This window comes from Rhipicephalus sanguineus, chromosome 8 (assembly GCF_013339695.2).
Source record: "Rhipicephalus sanguineus isolate Rsan-2018 chromosome 8, BIME_Rsan_1.4, whole genome shotgun sequence".
Classification (NCBI taxonomy): Eukaryota; Metazoa; Arthropoda; class Arachnida; order Ixodida; family Ixodidae; genus Rhipicephalus; species Rhipicephalus sanguineus.
Window position 1 is genome coordinate 34,494,783 of NC_051183.1, and position 20,274 is coordinate 34,515,056.

At 46.9% G+C, this 20,274-nt stretch overlaps 1 protein-coding gene across 1 annotated transcript in view; it reads left to right on the plus strand.

Annotated features, from left to right (window-relative positions):
* The window catches only part of LOC119401698 (uncharacterized), a 59,447-nt gene extending 41,318 nt beyond the window's left edge, over positions 1-18,129 (plus strand). The window contains exons 2-3 of the mRNA XM_037668619.2: positions 10,192-10,535; positions 12,838-18,129. Coding sequence (XP_037524547.1) covers positions 10,221-10,535; positions 12,838-13,908 — 1,386 coding nt within the window. The 5' untranslated portion in view covers positions 10,192-10,220 and the 3' untranslated portion in view covers positions 13,909-18,129. The remainder of the gene's footprint in view (positions 1-10,191; positions 10,536-12,837) is intronic.
* Positions 18,130-20,274: the final 2,145 nt, after the last annotated feature.

Below are 20,274 nucleotides of genomic sequence, written 5' to 3' on the forward strand. Positions count from 1 at the left end.
ACCCAAAATTACACGTGTCGTTTTTATCGGCCGTTTGATTGCTATGGCTCTTGATGACTGCCCTGACACCAGTGAAATCGACGAGAGCAAAGCGTTTGATATTTTCATTTGTTTTTGGAAGTGGGTTTTGCGCGCAGACTGCAGCGTCGTACAACAACAGTTTCTGCTGACGGAAGCGAGGTATCACTCAGATTAGGATGTTCATTTTGATGGGTTTAAAATAAAGAACATATTGCGCACGCTCGCGACGTACGTACTCATTGTGAGGAATTTACAAATCGTAATGCGTTTAATATTTGTCAGAGCTGCGAAAGAGACACCAATTTCTGCATCAGTTTCAATTTCTGGGGTGCTCAAGGTGCTCAACGCCACTGTAATGCAGTTGAACGGTCTACGCAAGGCGCAGCCTTCATCAAAGCACCGTACTTTGCATTTCTGCATCAGGGCAAAACCGTTCATTCCCTGTGGCAATACACACGATTTCCCTTCACTGTCAACTGCGGATGTTATAGTTTTCACCTGCCAGCATTCCGTTCACACAACTTGAGTGTGTGCGCGTTCCATTCCGCGTTCCAGCGACCGCTACTAAAGAGTATATAACCAGGCTCACGATTTCTGTCTATGTGTACTTTGCTCTACAGCTTGGTTTCTTCCTACAGCAGTTTTGATTGATTGATTGATTGATTGATTGATTGATTGATTGATTGATTGATTGATTGATTGATTGATTGATTGATTGATTGATTGATTGATTGATTGATTGATTGATTGATTGATTGATCGATCGATCGATCGATCGGAATTACCCTCAGGGCCAGAGGCATTATAGAGGGGAGTGGTACATTTAAAAAACATAATACAAACGTTGTTCTATAAATTGATTGATATGATATGAATGTCTTATGCCAATATAACTGATAGTTCGTGCTCCACGTAACAGATGGTAAATTGCATTTCCTAACTGAGCCAAATCCTACACGCACAAATTGCGTTACCGAATGAGCAAAATGGCGTCGGCTGCTGTGTACTCAGCGAACATCGACGAATGCGAGCAGTCCAGTCACGTGACCCTCACTCCCAGTCCCGCACCTGCGCCCAGCTCTCTACTGATGTTCCTCATACACAGAAGCTCCAACTTTCTCGCAACGAAAGCGATGATGCTATTCATCTCACGAAGCACGTAGTTCGTTATGACACCTCGGAACATACACGCGCGTCTTGTTTCTATCTATAGCGACAGTTGTACAGACGTGACTGAAATGCCGGATTATTGAACGGCGGTCGCGGTATATTCCGGAACTATCGGCCATACCAACAGGGCGGCTCGGTGAGATGCAAAAGCGTTTACGGAATAGCAGCCCCAACGCCCCGCAGTATGCCAAACACGGTCTGTGTGTTATGGGCAACGTGGAGGTCTGGGCCAGCCGGTAAACGGGCCATTATCGCAACTGACAAATTGAAGTATTTGCACCGGATATGCATAATGGTAGATCCTACCAGCACGCTGGTAGGATCTACCATATAGGAAAAATGTATACGCTTCTAAAACAATGTTTATATTTTGTCAACGTTTCGATCGGAGACCGATCTTCTTCAAGACCTTGTCTTGAAGCTCTTGAAGATCGGTCTCCGATCGAAATGTCGACAAATGAACAGTTTTTTAGAAGCGTATACCTCTTTGCTATTTATTTTACGGCCACCGAAGACATACTATATATATATATATATATATATATATATATATATATATATATATATATATATATATATATATATATATATATATATATATATATATATATATATAGTTCCTGTATAGTTATCAACCTTACTACTTCTTTGTAGCTGTATTTTGACAGCTCGTTTTCTTGCTATAGTTTATAATTACTCGATTGATTGATTGATTGATTGATTGATTGATTGATTGATTGATTGATTGATTGATTGATTGATTTCGAACCTACTTGGTAATATTTTAAGCGTAACAAGCAAGTATATCGGTCTTCTGTGTATTCCACCCCGGGAATAGAAACCACGTCCTTAGTCTTACCTCTGCAGCACCTTAGTTGCCAAGCTGCCTCGGCGGGTAAGGAAATAAAGTTGAAGGAATAGGGAACCAGCGCTGGAGTTTCCGCGGTGTGGGCAGTGCCGCCCTGGCGGTCAAAGCGCGCATACTCCAGCCGCTCCGCGGACGAGGGTGGCGACTGGTTGAGGCGATGCGGGCGCGTATCGCCGAAACAAACAAACTGCTGGCGGTACTGGCTGCGCGTTCAAGTGCCACAATACGTAGAAATGAGGAGGCATATCCTTCATGTTTTCCTTCTAAAACATGAATAGGAACGGATGCGCGTTGCATCCCGGTAGTCAGGCGAGCACAGTATGCCTTGTGGCGTCGGCTGGTTTCTAACCGAATTGCGCGTGTCTGCTAGATTCATTCGATAGTAAGGGCCACCAGTGGAAACCACGGCCAACGAGCAGAATTTAATTGGCGTTTTTGTCGTAAATAAAAACATACATATTATGCATCATGCGGCATAGTGTAACAATCTTTTCATCTGACCACAACCAATTGAGCTCCTTCTGATGCCACCGCGTGCAGTGAATATGATACGATAGGCAAGTAGTTAATTATTTGCAAAGCAGTTACGCAGAAGGAAAGCTGTCTGTCTACGAGATGCTTACGGGTGGAAGGTTCACCGAAGCCGCTGGCTGGTTATAAGAAATACGTACGCGATGGATGCCTCCGTAGAACTTCACTTGTTCACAGACAGAGTTCTGTCACGAACAAGCAGCGGACTGCTCGAAGCTTAGCTGTCTGGAGTCAGGCGATGCGGTAAAGCTTCTTATTGTGCAGTTGGCTGCCACGGCGAAGAGACTCGCAATTTATGCCTCGCTAGAAAAGGGTGAAATGTCTTGGATTTTTACTCGCCGTTTAATTTGCCTAACGTTCTGTGTTAGTTTTCTCGCTTGCCTGTGTCTGCTTAGAATAAACGGGTTTGATCGGACATCAACATTTGTTGGCGTTTTACGTGCCAAACAAGGTATGATTATGAGCACGCCGTAGTGGGGGAATCCGGATTAATTTTGACCACTTGGGTTTCTTTAATGTGCACATATAATTCTCAGTACGCGGGTGTTCTTTGTATTTCAACCCCATCGAAATGCGGCCACCGTGGCCGGGAATCTATTCCGCGCCCACAGCATAACAGCGCGACACAATACATGCTTTGCTAGCACGGTGGTTTGCTTGATCAACGTCCGCGTGCATACATACCGCGGGCTGGGCATACATACCATGGCAGAAAAACGTTGACGCAGCTACCCCTTGCCTCTACTTTTTTTTACTGCAGTAGTGTGCTGCTGGTATCGGCGCAGCACGTACTATCAATCGAGGCTTGTGAGCTGCAGTAGCTTGACACAAATCTCAGGACGCAAACAGAAAATGGGTGACGACAGAGTCGCCAACCACGGCACAGCACTGGTCTACTTCGATGCCGTATGCACAGACGTAGTCTGCTTTGCAGAGCTTCTCTCCGTCTTCCAGTGCTTTCCTGAGAAGTAGCCGTCAGACAAATTATTTTTTTCGAAACCATAGAGCAGTATTACTGCGCAATGGCTGCCCCAGCTGTTCGCGCCAAAATGAAGCACGAGCAGCGCACGCGCGTGCGCTCACCGCGGTACAGTGCGGCCGCTCGTCTGAGCGCGAGTGGCATGGCCTCCGAGATTAGCCGGTGACGCGGAGGCCATGCGAGCGGCTGAGTTATGTCGACTCCCCCCGCGCCCTTTTTCGGCGCGCCACCTATCCAGCTGGTCTCCCATAACCAAGAAAGAAAGAAAGAAAGAAAAAAGAAGAAAGAAAGAAAGAAAGAAAGAAAGAAAGAAAGAAAGAAAGAAAGAAAGAAAGAAAGAAAGAAAAAGAAATCTAGGCCTGTTCCCACCCCATGTGAAAGCCTTACGAGCTGCGGAGCATTGATTCGCCTGTGTTTCGCTTGTGTTTATTTATTAAAGACGATAGCCTTTCTTGGGGAACTAAAACGCAGAAATTTTGGTCTGTCTGTCTGTCTGTCTGTCTGTCACACGATTCAGCCAACCGGCCAAAGTTTAAGCACTTGCTGAACGCCCAGCCATCTTTAACTGGTAGCTGCGTTCATACTTGGGAACATTGTCGATCAAAAAGCAAATATTGCGCATATCTGAGGCGCAACATCAATACGTAAATATTAAGTGGTGTGTTTCTTTACTAGAAAATACATAGATACGTAATTCTAAAGACCCTATTGTTTCTTAGGCTGCGCCGAAAATGCTAGTGTTTCTTAGGCTGCGCTGAAACGGCGCAGAAACAGCCGGCAGAAGACTATCCTCTTTCGACGACATTTGCAGCGAAGCACGCAGATACGCGGCCAATTTTCTCCCCTGTGTTTCCCTTATGTTGTGTTTATCCGCTCTGTTGTGTTCTTTTCTAGCATTTATCTGCTCTTTCGCGCTGTTTTCTGTTGTTTTCGTGTAATTATGTGACATTTTCTATACTTTTGTGTTCTTTTCTTGTGATTATCTGCCTTGTTTTGCGATTATATATTTTCTGTTCTATTTTCGCTGCTCCTAGAGCGATGCGTCTACCTACCGGCGCTGGCGTTTCACCTCCGCCTCTCTCTTCTGTAGATCTGTGTCTAACTCCCGGTGGTGGCGTTTCGCTGTCGCTTCACTGGCTCGGACAGACGAATTAGCCCTTCGGCGACGCTGGTGTTCACGGGCAAGCAAGCGCTGTCGTTCCAAACGCACAGCCTGCTCGGCTTATGCGTATCAAACGTGGGTCCTGCATGACGCCAACGCGACACATGAGACGCCGACAGGGCGGTCCTTTAAACTGCTCCTCATATAAGAGAAAGAAAAAAAGACTACAGAGGTCGGCGTAAAGGAGACGGGCAGCCCCGCAACACGAAGGACGACGGCATGCTCCATCACTCAGGAGACAGGCGCCACGGTGCAAGCCACGGGCCGGCGGGCGTCTAACCGCGAGCTCCTCGGGTTGCCAAACACACGAAGCCCCGCCGCGGCGCAACTAGACGTGAACAAGGACTTGTCCGGTAGCGACGAGGACACGCACGCTTTGATGCCCAACGACGCCGAAGCCTCGTGTAAGAGGCGTCGGGGTCACGTCCGAGGCACTATACGAACGCATACACACGCACGCACACACTGCCACACCAGTCCTCTTTTCGCTCCCTAAACTGTTTGCCGCGCGCACAATTGCGACAGGCACGCGCGCACACACGAGCGTAGCATAAAAGTGGATAGAGTGGGGGTGCGTGGAAGGAAGCACGCGCCAGCCGGTGCGTGTACCGTGTGTTCCACCACATAGCGGTAGCGGGCGGAACGCTATTGAAGCTTGCGGTGGTGTTGAGTATTGCGAGTTCGATATCGCGGTGACTTTTAATCACACGCCCGCGCGCGCACGCGTTTCGGTGAATTCTGCTTTCGGACACATGAACCATCTCATGGCCGAAATGTAGTCATGACAGGAAGTGGCGAAATTGTCCTAAGACAATAATTGGGTAGTTTGAGAATACAGAAAGAAATGATGTCCATTTGAGTTTGTTGTGTGTGTGTGTGTGTGTGTGTGTGTGTGTGTGTGTGTGTGTGTGTGTGTGTGTGTGTGTGTGTGTGTGTGTGTGTGTGTGTGTGTGTGTGTGTGTGTGTGTGTGTGTGTGTGTGTGTGTGTGTGTGTGTGTGTGTGTGTGTGTGTGCGTGTGTGTGTGTGTGTGTGTGTGTGTGTGTCCGTCCATCCGTCCGTCCGTCCGTCCAAGCCTACAGTGCGCAAAACTTGCCACAAAGGCAACTAACATCTATCGTTGCACGGAGTAGCTGATTGCGTAAATGGTTCTTCGAAACGTGATTTCGCAAGACACAGGTACCCGACACTCGTCCGCAACAGTGCACAAAAAAAAATCGTTGTCAGCATAACAAAACTGGGCAAATAAAGTACAATAAATGCCCGAAGAACTGATATCTCTGACGTCCGAGGCGGCAAAGTAAAAAAAAAAAGCGCGCGAAAGCGAGCAGTGCCTCCATGACACTACAATGTCATCAAGTAGAATCACCCGAGAAAAAGAGAAAAAAAAAAACGATGTGCGTGTCGTAATTGCGCCGGATGTGAGGTGAGCATACGTGCCTCGAAGTGATGTCACGTACGCCTAAACCTCCAGACAGCGCTCGGTTCGTGGCGGAACGATATCCTGCGGAAATCAATGAGGGGAAGAGGAGAATGAAGGGTGGATTCGCCGCATTACTAGTGTGCTGTGCAGTGAAAAAAACAAGCACGGAATGTGGAATTTTTTTATCGTGTTGTAAGAACGGGGCGTCGCTCCACCAGCGCTCTTGCGTTTCATGCTTTTGACATGTCGCCTGCAATTTATTTCTTTTATAATTTCGAGTGGAGTATTTTAGTTGCAATGTTAATATAACGAAATGTTAAGGTTTGTTGAACTTGCTTAGATGGTACTGGCGGGTTAGTTGGTTGTACATGATTTTGAGGACAGCAGCGCAAAATTTAAGGAACTCGGAAAAACGCAATAATACACATAATGCAGGCGCTGAACTTCAACTGAGTCTTTTGTCAATCTGCAAGAAATGTTTAACTGCGGCCGTGATAAACCACGCATGCCCAGACAAGATAGATATTTTCATATGTGCCAAAGCAAATATCATATTGAAAGGCCTAAACGTGACTACACTAAGCACTGAAATTCTGCAAAAACGGCGCTCGCACAACGAAAACAAAAAATAGTAAATATTGGAAACGATGGAAAAGATTTTTAAAAATGGAAACACATGAGGCATTTGTCATTCACTGTTTTTTTATTTTTTTAGAAAAGTGTTCTCTACATATATGTAGGGCCCCAAAGGTCAATGTCATTCATTTGTTGTCCGTAGGAGTGTGCGAATAGTGAATTTTATAACCGAATCGAATACGAATCGAATGCTGTTCGAATAGTTTTCGAATAGTAAGGAATCCATTTTCAAAGCAGCCCTAGAACGATTATGTGACTATTTTCAAAACAGCGCAAGAATTCCGTAACAATTTATTTGAAATAAATATTCACTAGCTTTAACAAAGGAACATTACGATTACTTTTAACCGACATAAAAAATGCCACAATTTTGTAAACTGAGGCAAGCTCGTATACAATTGCAACTGTAGCCTTACAAATATTCTGTAACCGCAGGCTGATATACAGGAGTCACTGACTAGTGGTCAAGGTGGCACTTTCTCGACAGCTTTTAACTCGAAATGATATGTGAATATCAAACAATAGTCATGAGTAAAAAACAACATGAATGTCATGATGATCATGAATATCATGAGTAAACAGCATCATGAATGTCATGATGGATTGATGACTCTTTGGCTTCGGTAACACGGGAGTTTTAAGCAATAACGCCTTCATCCTCTAATCAAGATAGCGTCAATAGTTCCGTAAAACCTCAGGGCTGCATGCATCTTGGTAATTAGATTACTAAAACACGAAATGTTACCCTTCTCTGTTCCAACGTTTCGTGCCTTCGAGATTTTTTCATCGTTGCCTATTATTCGCAAAATATTCGAAAAATATTCGATATTTCTCATATGCACCATTCGATTCGGGTACCGAATCGAATAGAACGCTATTAAATTCGTTATTCGAAATTTTTCGAATATTCGCACACCTCTAGTTGTCCGTAACACGAAAAGTGTTTGTGGTTGTTTTGTGCGCCTGGTCACATGTGCGCGTAGGTAGGACGGCCCGGCGTTGTGGGAAGAAGCTGTATTTACTTAATTCCTACTGCGCAGAGCTCTAAAGTGGGCTAGTTGGTGTTCATTCACCCTAAGATGTGCGCTAAGTAAACACAGACACTGTACAGAACAAAAAAATACGGAACACACGACGTCGTTTCCATGATAAAGGACACATGACGTATTGCGCTCGACATCGTGTGCCCTTTTTTTTTCGTTCTGTGCTGTGTCTGCGTTTACTTAGCGCACCTTGTTAAGGTGAATTCCTACCGCGCGTTAACGATCTTGCTCAAGTTACCGTACCCTTGACTTAGGCACGCCTTTGTTGGAAAACACTATCCTTCCTTCCTACTGCGCATTAAGCGCGAGCGTTTACGGTAGGAAAGACTCGCGGAGTCGTCGTAGTCGCTGAACCCTCTCGTCGTCACGTTCGCTGCCGGTTCCTTCGAAGAGGGTGAAAAGATTAAGCGCGGGAAGAGAGAAACGAGTGTCTCGGGGAAACGCTAGGGAAAAAAGGTAGGGATGGCGGGAGCGACTGTGCGGAAGGGAAAACGGGAGAGGGTGACGACGGGGAAGGTGTTAGGGAAAGACGAGCACGGCGGCGGCGGCTGCCCCCGGTTTGTGTGATGACAGAGCGTGCGCCGTCTGGCGGAGATGGTTTATGTTCCGCAACGTTTTTCCGCATGAAAGAAAAAAAACAACGTCTCTCTCTGTTCCTCCTCGCTTGCTCGTAACGTGGTGCGCAAGTACAGTCAAGATGGCGACGCAGGGACAGTGTGGCTAAATGTGAAACATTCTCACCGCGCTAAGTCGAGCATGTCTGCTCACGCGTCAACTCACTCGGGATTTGGTGCTTCGGCGCGGCAGGCACAGCTATTCGTGCCAGAAAATCATTCGGATCAATACTCACTAGCATCACCCCTTCTCTTGAGACTCCTCATTAAGTGTTGTCATCTTTGATATCAGAAATGCAAGAATATCCGAGAATTTCGTATAGTGCCTTCTCGAATGGAATACGAATCGAAGAGCCGAAGCTACTCGGTCCGAATATTCAAAATTTCGAACACTCTATCGCCCCTTATATAACTCTATTGCTTCGATGGACATGCCTTATATATATATATATATATATATCAACTTCACCCTGCAGCTTCGATACGTTCGCATCCTTCGAAACAGTAAGATGCTCTAGTGCGTGTCTTGCACCTGTACGTACATTATTCCCGGTTTGAAACACATCGTTTTTTTTTATTATTATAACGACTGCTATGAGCAATTGCTCGTAATAACCGCGTCATGTCTCCGCAAATATGGCCGTTAACGATAACGTTGCCTCTGATGTAAGCGTACGAGTAAAAAATATGCCAATATGGCACGAACTGTAGACGCTGGAGACGAAAATACGTTAAATAGTTAGGCCTAAATTTTAGCGTTTCAATCCGTGAATACAATACCTCTCGTGACTAGGTGTGCGGCATAGCAGTCATTTTGCCCCATATCGATCAAAGCATTGTTTGCGCAACATTAATTTGTCCGTTATTCCTCGTCGTGAGGACATTGGTGTAAGTACATGGAACGGGACAGATGTATGGGGAAAAAATATTTTTTTTAATCGTAGCGCAAAATGACACAGGGACAGACAGGTACACGGGACTGTCGCTAGTCCCGCGTACCTGTCTGTCTTTGTGTTGTTTTGCGCTGCGATTTTTCTTCAAAAAGTCATGAACCAACTATCCCAAGAAAACGTTTTGCTAAGATGTACTTCGATTGCCGACGCTCACGTGGGCGGCACACGTACAGCCGTCATTTTTATGAAAGAGAACACGCGAGCGCCTGGCAGATAGTCGCGCGCCGCCTATATATATGTGGCGCGGTGCAGTGGCGGAATATGAAAATAAAAGGAGAGAATGGTGTCGTTCCCGACTACTGCCTACACTCCCATCACGAACGTGCCTTTATTTTACGCTTTCTTCTTGATATCTATGTTCTATTGGGGCATTTCGGCAAACAATGATTCCTTTCGAAAAGGATTGTTGCTATCACAACTTAGGAAGCATTCGGGAGAAACGAAAAGCAAAACAAATTTTGGCACAGATCAGACATGCACAACAAAATAAAGCGACAGAAAAGAAGGAAAACTGCAAGAAGTGGTGTAGGCAATACACGGAACGGCACCGCTCTCTCCTCTCAGTTTTCACATTTCGCCACAGCGCTGCGCCACATGTGTGGTACGAGGCTATTCGCCACGCACTCGCGTGTTTCCTTTCATAAAAATGATGGCTGTATATTTCGTTAACAACGCTCCCCAGACAGCACCTTGCAACTTCCAGTGATGAAACGAGATTGTCAATGGGGCCATGGCGATGGGCCCTCTGGCGTATTCTTCAATTCGCTACATCCTCTTCCACTTGCGTTCGCAGCCAGGAAGCCAAAACCCACCCCGTCCCCGATGTCCTGTCGCCTGCTGCCGTTCTCGGGTCACCGGTCCCAAGACGGCTCGTACTTCGCCCTCAGCACCACCAAGATCTGGACGCTGTCTCCGTCTCCGCCGGACAGCAACCGAAGGGATGGCAGCGGCAGTAAAGGGGGCGCCGTCTGGCGGGACTCTCCGCTGCCCCAGAAACTCAGCGGCGACGCCTGGCGGGTGGTGTGCGCCAACGACCGCCACGTGTTGCTGCACGACGGTGCGCACGCCTTCTTGCACACGCACCGAGTGTCGGCCTGGAGAAACGTCACGCAGGAACAGAGGCGCGGCGGCCTGCCTGTAAGTATTACTAACAACATGGGTTTACAAAATTGGGGGCAGCTACGCACTACTGGTGTGGAAACGGCGGATCTGGTGGCGTTCCCATCATCCTTTGCCTCCTCCGCATCCTCCCTTCCCTTTGCCACCCCTTGCTATAGTGTACATGTACCCATGTACGTACACTGTATACTGTACCCCATGTATACTGTACCCGAGAACGACTTCTTGAAGAAAGCCCGCCATTTATGCTTCACCCTCTCCCCTCCTCCTCTCCATACCCTCATCCTCACTTCCCTTTCCCACCTCCTTGCTATGCTAAGTATACGTGGCTATGGTATGATTTCCTTCTCTTTCTCTCTCTATTTCTTTTTCTCTCTTTATTTCATTATCTGTCTATCTCTTTTTCTCTCTTTGTCTTTCTCTGTTTTCTCTCTCTCTGTGACTTTTTTCTATGTCTTTCTGCCTCTGTGTATTTCTTTCTCTGTCTTTCGATCTTTTTCTATTTTTATTGGCTGGGTGATGCGCTTAAGGTAGGGACACGTTACAACGGTGGGGACACGGTAGGGACACGTCCTGTTAACACTGTGTCCTGTGTACTTTGTAACGTGTCCCTACCGTAAGCGCATCACCAAGCCAACATGAACCAACTAGCCCCTTTCGTCGCATTACTATCTTTATTGCCTTACTTTCTCTCCATTTCTTTCGCTTTCTTTCTATCTGTACTCGCCCATCTGAGTTATTGCATCCCACGCCGCAAAAATTGTGGCACTTGTTCTGGGAGCGAAGCAGGACATCAAGATGAGGACGGAAAGAGGGCGCGCAGTTAATGATTATGATTGTTTTTGTTCGCGACCAACAGGGTTTCTATGAGTCTAAACAGCTCCGGTGTTTAAAAAAATGTTGTAGTGTAAGTCTACGCCTCGAAAGTGAAACCAAGAAGCCGCCATCTTACCAGTGGCAAGATAAAACTTTAGCGTGTAGCGAAGAGAAAGCAGCGTTCTTCTAACACGCCCTACTGGTTTAACACCAGTCAGGCACGTAGCCAGGATTTTTTTTCGGGGGGGGCCCAAGGCCTAATTGTTCGAAAGAAAGTATTTCCATGGCAAAAATAAAACAAAAGTTGCCCAGGAATATAGAAGGCCGGACGAATTTCGGGGGGGGCCCGGGCCCCCCGGGCCCCCCCCTTGCCTACGTGCCTGACACCAGTAACTTTTTGGGACAGCTGGTGCTCAACGTGTGCTTTTGTGTTACAAGTTTCCTTGAGAAGCCTCAAAGTCTAGGCAAATTTTATTGGAGATCGAGTCAGTACCCATCCCAATAGGTTACTCTCGTAGGAAACAACGTTCTCTTTAGGTACCACCCGAAATGAGCATGCTTCCGAGACAAACCAAGGGCAAACCGTGGCTTCACTTTCGTCGGTCGTGCATTGCGAGTGCTTCCCCTTCAGCAATTTTTTTTAATCCTTGTTGACTATCATGGGTGTGCATTAGGGCGCCTCTATCTAAGCTTCTCTTCGTACAGGGTGGTGACACGAGCCGCCATATTTTTTTTATTAAATGTGTTATAGAGACGTTGGCGCCTATACATGGCTCCGGCTACTCCTCTTACCTTACTTATTAATTTGCGTCACGAACTTATAAATAAAAGTAGACTCACTCACGGCAATGTCCTTTTAAAAGGAATGTACTCACGTCATGCATAATGTCCACGTGTCGACAACAATGTTCACACGCAAGACACACAAGAAACGCTCGCACTTTGCCGAAGAGTTCATCTCACTGTCTCACAGTCCTTTGTATAACGCGATCACACAACAGTCACTGGGCCCTTGCCCGCACATATTGTGTCGGAGAACGTAAGGATGCTCTAAGCTGGTAACACCCCACAACGCGACAGCACAACGAGCGCACGTGTGTGCGCGTCCACCAGTCCGACACAATATGGCGGCGGCGCGGACAATTGGTTTATCTACCCTTAAATCGGGAGATGGTGCTCACATCGAAGCACTCTAGTGCACATTCGCTCCGCGCGACATGCTACGGAAAAAAGTGCATTCAAACAAAAGCTTTTTCGCATAAACTGCCCCTGAAAAAACCATCACTCTCAACTAACTAACCGTCAGTCTTGTTTAGCAACACTAACTATAACAAGAACTGACTGACAACTAACAATGACTAACTAACGTTTAGAAACGCTGGCTAGAGCAGTGTTGCTAAACTTTTTCAGTTTTCTATGTGTATATTTACGTATACACGCACACATGCAGCATACGCACGAACCTACATAAAGGGTGATTTACGGACCCTTCTTTCTGACGCAGGTACCGGCCGCCATCTGGTGCACACCGGATGAAATCCAATTCCTCAACCTAAAGACCGGCTCCCTCACCAGGTTCACCGTTGACGACCACATTAACGTCACGGAGTCCACGAGGCTTCCGGTGCTGCCCGCCAGGAAGTCTCACACACACACGTGGTACCACAACGACCAAGTGTACGTCATCACGGACAGGTACCACAACGGCTCCGCCCTCCAGAACAGCACCACCGTCCTCTGGAAGGCATCGGGACTTTCGGTGTACAAGAACTGGAAAGTTGCTTCCCAGTGGAATCAGGGCAATCCCGAATACCCGGAGTCTCTAGCAAAGTCGTACTCCTGGACCGGTGGCGAGAACCTCTGGCTGTGGAGGGAGCTAGGGAAGGAGTGCGAGTTGTGGAGGTTCAATGTGACGTCAGAGACCTGGAGTATGCTGAGGAAAGTTCACGATTCATCGGCACACGGTCGACCCATACTCGCGTGGTCTCGAAAGGGCGACGACGTCCCGTGTCTCATGTTTGCCGACACCGCTTGCGACTCCAAGCCCTACACGGACTGCATAACGCAAGCCGAACTCGCTGGAGGCGAAGCCACCACGACGTCCACTGCTTCTCAAGTCTACACGACAACAGGAGCCTCCTCGTCGGTGACCACGCAACGGACCACGCCAGCCGGACCGACAGCCTCGGGAACGACGCCAACAGTGACGACGTCGCCAACAACCACGACGTGGGAAGTCACAACGACGACGTTTTCAAAGGCTACGACGGTTACCTCGACGTCCTACACCACGTCGCCGTCTCCGACGACGACCGCCGCTGCCTCACCGACTGCCAAGGCGATTGCTGGTGGAGATACCACTTACACCGTGGTTGATTCCGACCAGTCCAAGTGGCACCAGCGAAATTCGGGCATCTTCGGATCGATCATCTTCTTCGGCACGTCGATCACCATCTTCACCATCGTCGGGGTCGTCTGGTGCATCCGACACTGCGTGCATTTCCCTAAAGAGGCGCTCTTGCTCAGGGACCCGCCTTCAGTGAGATACACGGCCATACCCGACACGATCGCGTGAACGCGTGTTCGGCAAGGTTTATAGAATGCTGCAGCCTTCCGTTTAAGCCTATTGACAAGCTCTCTTGTCAGTAGCAGCGTTCGGTACAGGGTTTTTCCCTGCATGAAAGGACGAAGAAAATGACTGTCTCGGCGTCGCCGACCACAGACGAGGACAGTGTGACGGAAGGGAGGGGTCAAACGCCAAGAGATGGCTTCCGGTTTGACATTTGACAGAAAGCCGCGTCATCTACGCGAGGCAAGATTGTGGCTTGGTGTACGTGTACAATCTCTGCGTCATGACAATGCGAAAAGGACATGGGCAAGCACTTCACTGCAGCTGCCCATGATTCGCAAAAGTGTGAGGCGCATTCATGTATTCGGCCCTAACTTCTACTCTGTGTGTGTTAATGTTGGCTTATGTTGTTTCCGTAGATCTTCTTGTCGCAACCTTAGTAAGCATTTGCAGAGTTTTCCCAAGTTGAAAAATATGCATGACCCTTTTTTACTCGTGCCCTAAACGTCGTAAAAAAATCTACAGCACCAATAGCTCTATATTATTTGTTGTTGTTTTTTTACATGCCGCTTAGATTACGTCAAAATGGTTCTACATTCACTCTGTCTCGATCCAACAAAGCGGACTGTAAACTATAAGTGGTAATTACGAAATAATTTTCTTACTATACCTACTGTTTTAGAGCGTCCGCTAGTTATGGCAACGAGGAGCCTAGTTAACGTAATATGAACATATTTTCCTTCGCCGTATTTGCCTGCATTTCCTTAATTCTGAAACACGTGCTACCTACCCCCTACGTCGTGGCTACGGAGCCTTAATGAAACTTAATTTCCGGCCTTCTATATGCTGCCACCTTAATTTCGGCGTTTATTGCGGTCTTGTAGCATACTTTTGCTATTCACTTCTTTCTGATTCTTAACTACCAAGGAAAAGTTCGTATTCGGCCGTATTAATGGTCAACGCATAACATGCTTTAGCTCTGTGACATCGTGAATGGAACACAACCGTGCGTCAAATTTCACTTGAAGAAAGGAAGCACTTCGCTTTTGGATCGATTTGCAAGCTTGCTGGTAAGAAAGAAAAGAAAGGAAAATGATCACTTATTTAAGAGCGGAGAGGTTTACTGGTACAACAGTGTTTGCCTACGTTATACTATTCAAAGAAGAAACTTACTGCGTGTATTTAGCAATGTTTTGTGTAGCTGCATCTGGCCGAGTTTGTGCACCGTCTACGGAGACTGCAGAGTTCACTTCAGCTAAGGGGTGTCTAAAGTTTGAGCACTCTTTTCATATTCATATATTGAAATATAGCAATGTTTCAGATAGAACTCTTGCGCGCACTGATAGATAAAATCATCCCCAGAAGGTAATAACTATTCCAAGAGAAACTCTCAGAGAAATAGCCGATGTCAAGCCAATAACACGGTGACAATGTGGCAAGAAACTATCCGTGTCCAAACACATCGTGCTTCCAGACCCAAACAAGCACAGTTTTAGCTCCGATAATACTCTAAATGTGATCGTTTCGTACATATCAATGCGCTCGCGTTTTGCAACGAGACATCTAGGACTCGCGAAGACCTTACTGGCTTCCATGTTTTCATATCACGTGACACAGATCATGTGAACTCTTGAAAAATCGAACGTACTCAAGAGGTGTAAAGTCACCAACAAAACGGAGTATTTTACGTACCGCACGCATACTCCCACGTGAAGGAGTTTTTCCAGCACTCCAAGAACGTAGAGATTGGGCAGATGATCCCATGACACACTTACACAAGCTCAAGCTACCGGCCAAATCGAGTTAAACAGCATTAGACGAACACGTGTTGCACTGACGAGATCCCGTTAGTGCGAATCGCTATGTAACGCCGGAGTAGACATATCGAGCAACACAGTTCTTTCATAACCAGACGCAGTCAATCGCATCACGCATCGCCAACGAAAGAAAAGATGCTAGGAGGATAATCAAATTTAGATATTCGCTGCTCTTCTTCTTCGTGTACATAGCAGTTCACAATTTCGTCGTGAAACATATCGTAAGCTGTTTCTTTGCTTGATCCATCCTATTCTTTCTTCGTCCTTTGCATACTAACTTGTTACATAAAATTTATTATTGTTGCAAGGAGTGCCATGAAATGATTGCAGACTCTTCTTCAAAGCAGTGCAATGCTGTAATCAATATTTGCCGCTGCAATCACGAAAATATCCGTAATTCAAATGCTGTACCATCGCGCATGTTGTAAGCCTTCTTCTTTGCGCATTAAAACCAGGATTCCCGGGAGTTCGATTCACCTGGGGCTGACGAAAAGATTTTCCAGTATTGTAGAATACCCCTTTTGATTTACAAGGCCTGTTTTCCGGCTGTACATATCAACGACGACCATGTCTTTTGAGTGTGGTTTCGTGTGAAAGTGCCATATATTATATGCTGCCAAGCCAGCGTAAGCTGTTATCGTTCTGCCACAGCGCATCTTTATAAATGTTAGCAAGGCCGTTTGGCGAATCCCACTGTGTTGGTGTTAATGATTTCGCGTAGAGCCAAAACCCCACTGCGACCACCATACATAGAACCCTCGAGATTATAGCCTTAGAAGACTCATTCTTGGTGCTTCTAAAGATTCTTACCACATTTTTCTTTTTCTATTCTAAAAGCCGCACTGTAAACATCCATCGATTATAATATGAGGCAGATAATCCTGTTGCTATTCTGGGTATTGTCAAATTCCGCCATGTTGTCAAATCCGCCATCGGTGAATTCCGATTGGCCAAGGAGGCTGCTACGGCCTCTCTGATTGGCTTAAAATGCCAGTATTGCGAAATTTGACAACATGACGGAATTTGACAGTGTCCAGAATTGCTCCCCTGGAATCACTTCTAAACCATAAGCACCACTAGATCTATTTCTTTCATGCTCTAGTTGGAAAAAGTCTGCTTATGTATTGAGAAGCGTGCGAACTTGAGCTTGTTGGTACATTCATAGTAAAAAACAGCGCGAAAACACAAGGACGAGACAGCGCTGGTCCCGCTGTCTCTCGTCCTTGTGTTTTCGCGCTGTTTTTTACATGACTGCTTATGTATGTTCTGTCGACAGGAACATCTTGTCTTTTACGTGCACAGTGCGAAGAGTCCACGAAATAACTTGGTAAGCAAATGAAATTTTTATCGAGAAGCGAGTCAGATGCCGATAACCGCGGTAGATGTAACTAGCAGAAACACATCTTATATGTTGTAATGGAGATCCAGGTCGATGCTTTCCAAATGCTTGGAAAACATCGACCTTCCACGAAAAATTCGGGTTCAAATCCCCATGAGCACATACGACCCCACGATTGGGGTTTAGGCCCCTACAGTGGTTGTCCAAAACATTTGGCATAATGTTTTCAATATCACACGGACACCTTAAAGTCCTTACAAATTTGCTCCAGATTGTCAGGATTATACGTAATCAGCTTATAATGCCGCGTTGTTATTACGTGAACGTCATGAAAATCACGCGCTTGTCAATGTGACATATTAATATAATTTCATTGACAGAAAAGAGTTAGCGCGAAATGTTAATAAGGTTAAGTTTATACGTGGTAGATGAATACTGTTATTACGGAAATAAACTAATTGCCAAATGGCGTGAATTCTTTTTTGCGCACATCAGACTAACAACAGCGAGCGAAGCTGTTTGTCTGTTCTCTTAACTATACGAAAGTACGGATGCATAGAACCGTAACTACACTGTATTTCATCCGTTTTTTGCACGTATCTAGTTGCTGTGGTGAGTTCAGAACGGAACAACGTGTCACCAATTCAAGTGACTTTCATAGTACAGATATTTCGACACGAAAAACTCGCAGCCGAAACATTTTCTTACGAATTTTAATATATCACGCTTCATTCGCGATAACGGTGACTTGTGAGTTGACAGTGTCAAGGTGACGTGAAAGATAAAATCGTTGCAGGTTGATGAAACGGTGGCAAGAGAGATGGCATGGTTGTTTCCATCGTGAAACCGCTGTGACGTAAACGGTGACATCGTGGTTTTCGTTGTGATGAGCACAGCGTCACATCTTGTGTAGCGGCTGTGCCGTGACGTGTCGCGATTTTCCCCGCAGTGCCAACATACCGATCGGGTGTTCATCTTTCTGCGTTTGGTCGTATACATGCTGTTTTTGCCTGCCCAAGAAAACTGCGGTGTTTGTTCATTTTTTATGTATATAAATGTATTTATCCTGTCGACGACTTTCGAGCCTGAATAACTTATCCCGTTTCCTCTCGGACCCGCACAGACATTACACATAACAACAAGCAAACAAAGCTAAACAAAAGAGCACGTGGTCACAGACAGCCGAGCTGGAACACCTTGTCGCAGTGTACATGCCTTGTTTGATGTATTTTGTCATTTTGCCACTGCTCGAATGTCAAGGTAAACACCTTACCTTACCGCCATAGCAGGTAACGTCAAACACGTTCATGGCCCGCAGTACAGAGGTTCATGAAAAGATGGATGCGTGAAGGGATGCGAAATCGTTGAACAAGGAATTTCGCTGGAGCAAATACGCTTCGGCTAGAGGACTCGTCTTCGTCACTGACGAAGACGACAAATCTTATTGTCGAGTCGAAAAGTTGGCTCCAGTGGCAAGTTTCCTGTTCATCGTTTCCAACCTGACGAAGACGTGTCCTCTTGCCGATACCTTGTCTTCAGTAACCTTTTCTTTTCAACGTTTTCTGTCTGACGAAGAGAAGTCTTCTTGCCGAAATGGTTGCTACTTATGACAACCTCGTTCCAAAACAGATGCCAGAAAGACTCGCAAGGTCCCTTATGCATTCGTCTAAGACGACTCGAAGGCTAAAGCGATGCAGTACGCCATAATTCGTCGTCATTTTGCGAAGTAGCGAAGTACCCACTACGTGTTCGCAACGCAATGTGCGCACCTACGTAGCTGCACGTGCACAGCTGATGATGATGAATTATGTCTCAGCCCTTTGTAGTGGGTGGGCAGCTTTAAACCACCCACTGGTTACGAAATTCACATGGTGCGAGACCTGGTCTGGTTCTGCGCTTCCGCCATGGAATATTACATCTGTCAACGTGGCTCCGTCGTAGAATACTTGACTGCCACGTAGAACGCCCGGGTTCGATTACGCCTGGAACCCTGGTTTTCAAATGCGACGCTTGTATGACTGCCCTGTGAAGCTGGTGATGGTGGATGGATGGATACAACGTTATTGAATGTCCGGCAAAGTTTAACGCGACCCGGGCAGCCGGGCTTAGGTCCCCCACGAGGCAACGTCAAGGCCTCGCCTCAACGCCGCCTCATGGGCTCGCTGGACTGCTCACGTTTGGATGCCGAAGTCTGAGCTGCGCGGAGCGGCGGCCCACCTCGATGGCAGGGTCTCCGTAGTGACTGCCATCATTCTGATAACTATATTGGACTCCTTTAACCTGTGTTTGAGTGTTGCTGGCCCTTCCTGGCACAATTTGCACGTTTCGTCCTGATGCGAGTCTGGGTAGATTCGTTTTAGATGGAATGGGTTAGGGAAAGTGTTCGTCAGGAGCTGTCTCCAGGCGACGGCCTGCCTCCTGTTCAGCTTGGGACTCGGCGGTGGGTATATCCTTCTGGACTTTAAATAAGCTTTTGTAATGTGATTGTATCTAGTGAGCCTATCCCGTTATGCGCGAGGAGTGTTCTCCATCGTGTGAGAGGCGTGTCCCTGTTCGGCGCGGCGGGTCATGTCTCGCGCCGTCAGGTGCGCCGTCGCGTTTAGATTCGGGAGCGCGTCGCCTTCCGTGGTGACGTGAGCGGGGGACCATACGATCGTCGAGCTCGCGCTTTGGGGTCTGTCCAGGGCTTAAAGTCTCCCTTCATTGGAGGGGGGCCCTGAGAGGGCGGCGACCTGTATACATACATACCCACATACAACATACAGCCCCTTCTTAAGAAATGGAAGTGGGGCCACCCCTCCCCCCCCCCTCCCCGAGCCTCCTCTGACTTTAAGCCCTGGGTATGTCCGCTTTTGCTAGAATGGCAAAGGCTTCGTTGGAAATGATGCTCCAAAAAACCCGCCGCCGCGGAAAAAACACGTGACACACTCACCCAAAAACCCTCCTCACCCACAGCTGGCGCGCATCGAAGAAATAAAAACATAAATAAATTCTCTTTCCAGGGTTTGAACCCGGGTCGCCCCGCTCTGAAAGCGAATTGCCTTGACCACGTGCCCATGCATGCTTGCCTGATGTGAACTGAACTAAAGCATACGAATGCGTTCTACCGACGACGCAAAAAATAACAAAAAAAAAAGCCTTGGGAAGCTGTACACTTGCTATGGGCGCTTCATCGAAATATTTCGTGTTGGTGGAGTAAAAACGATCTGCTGGACA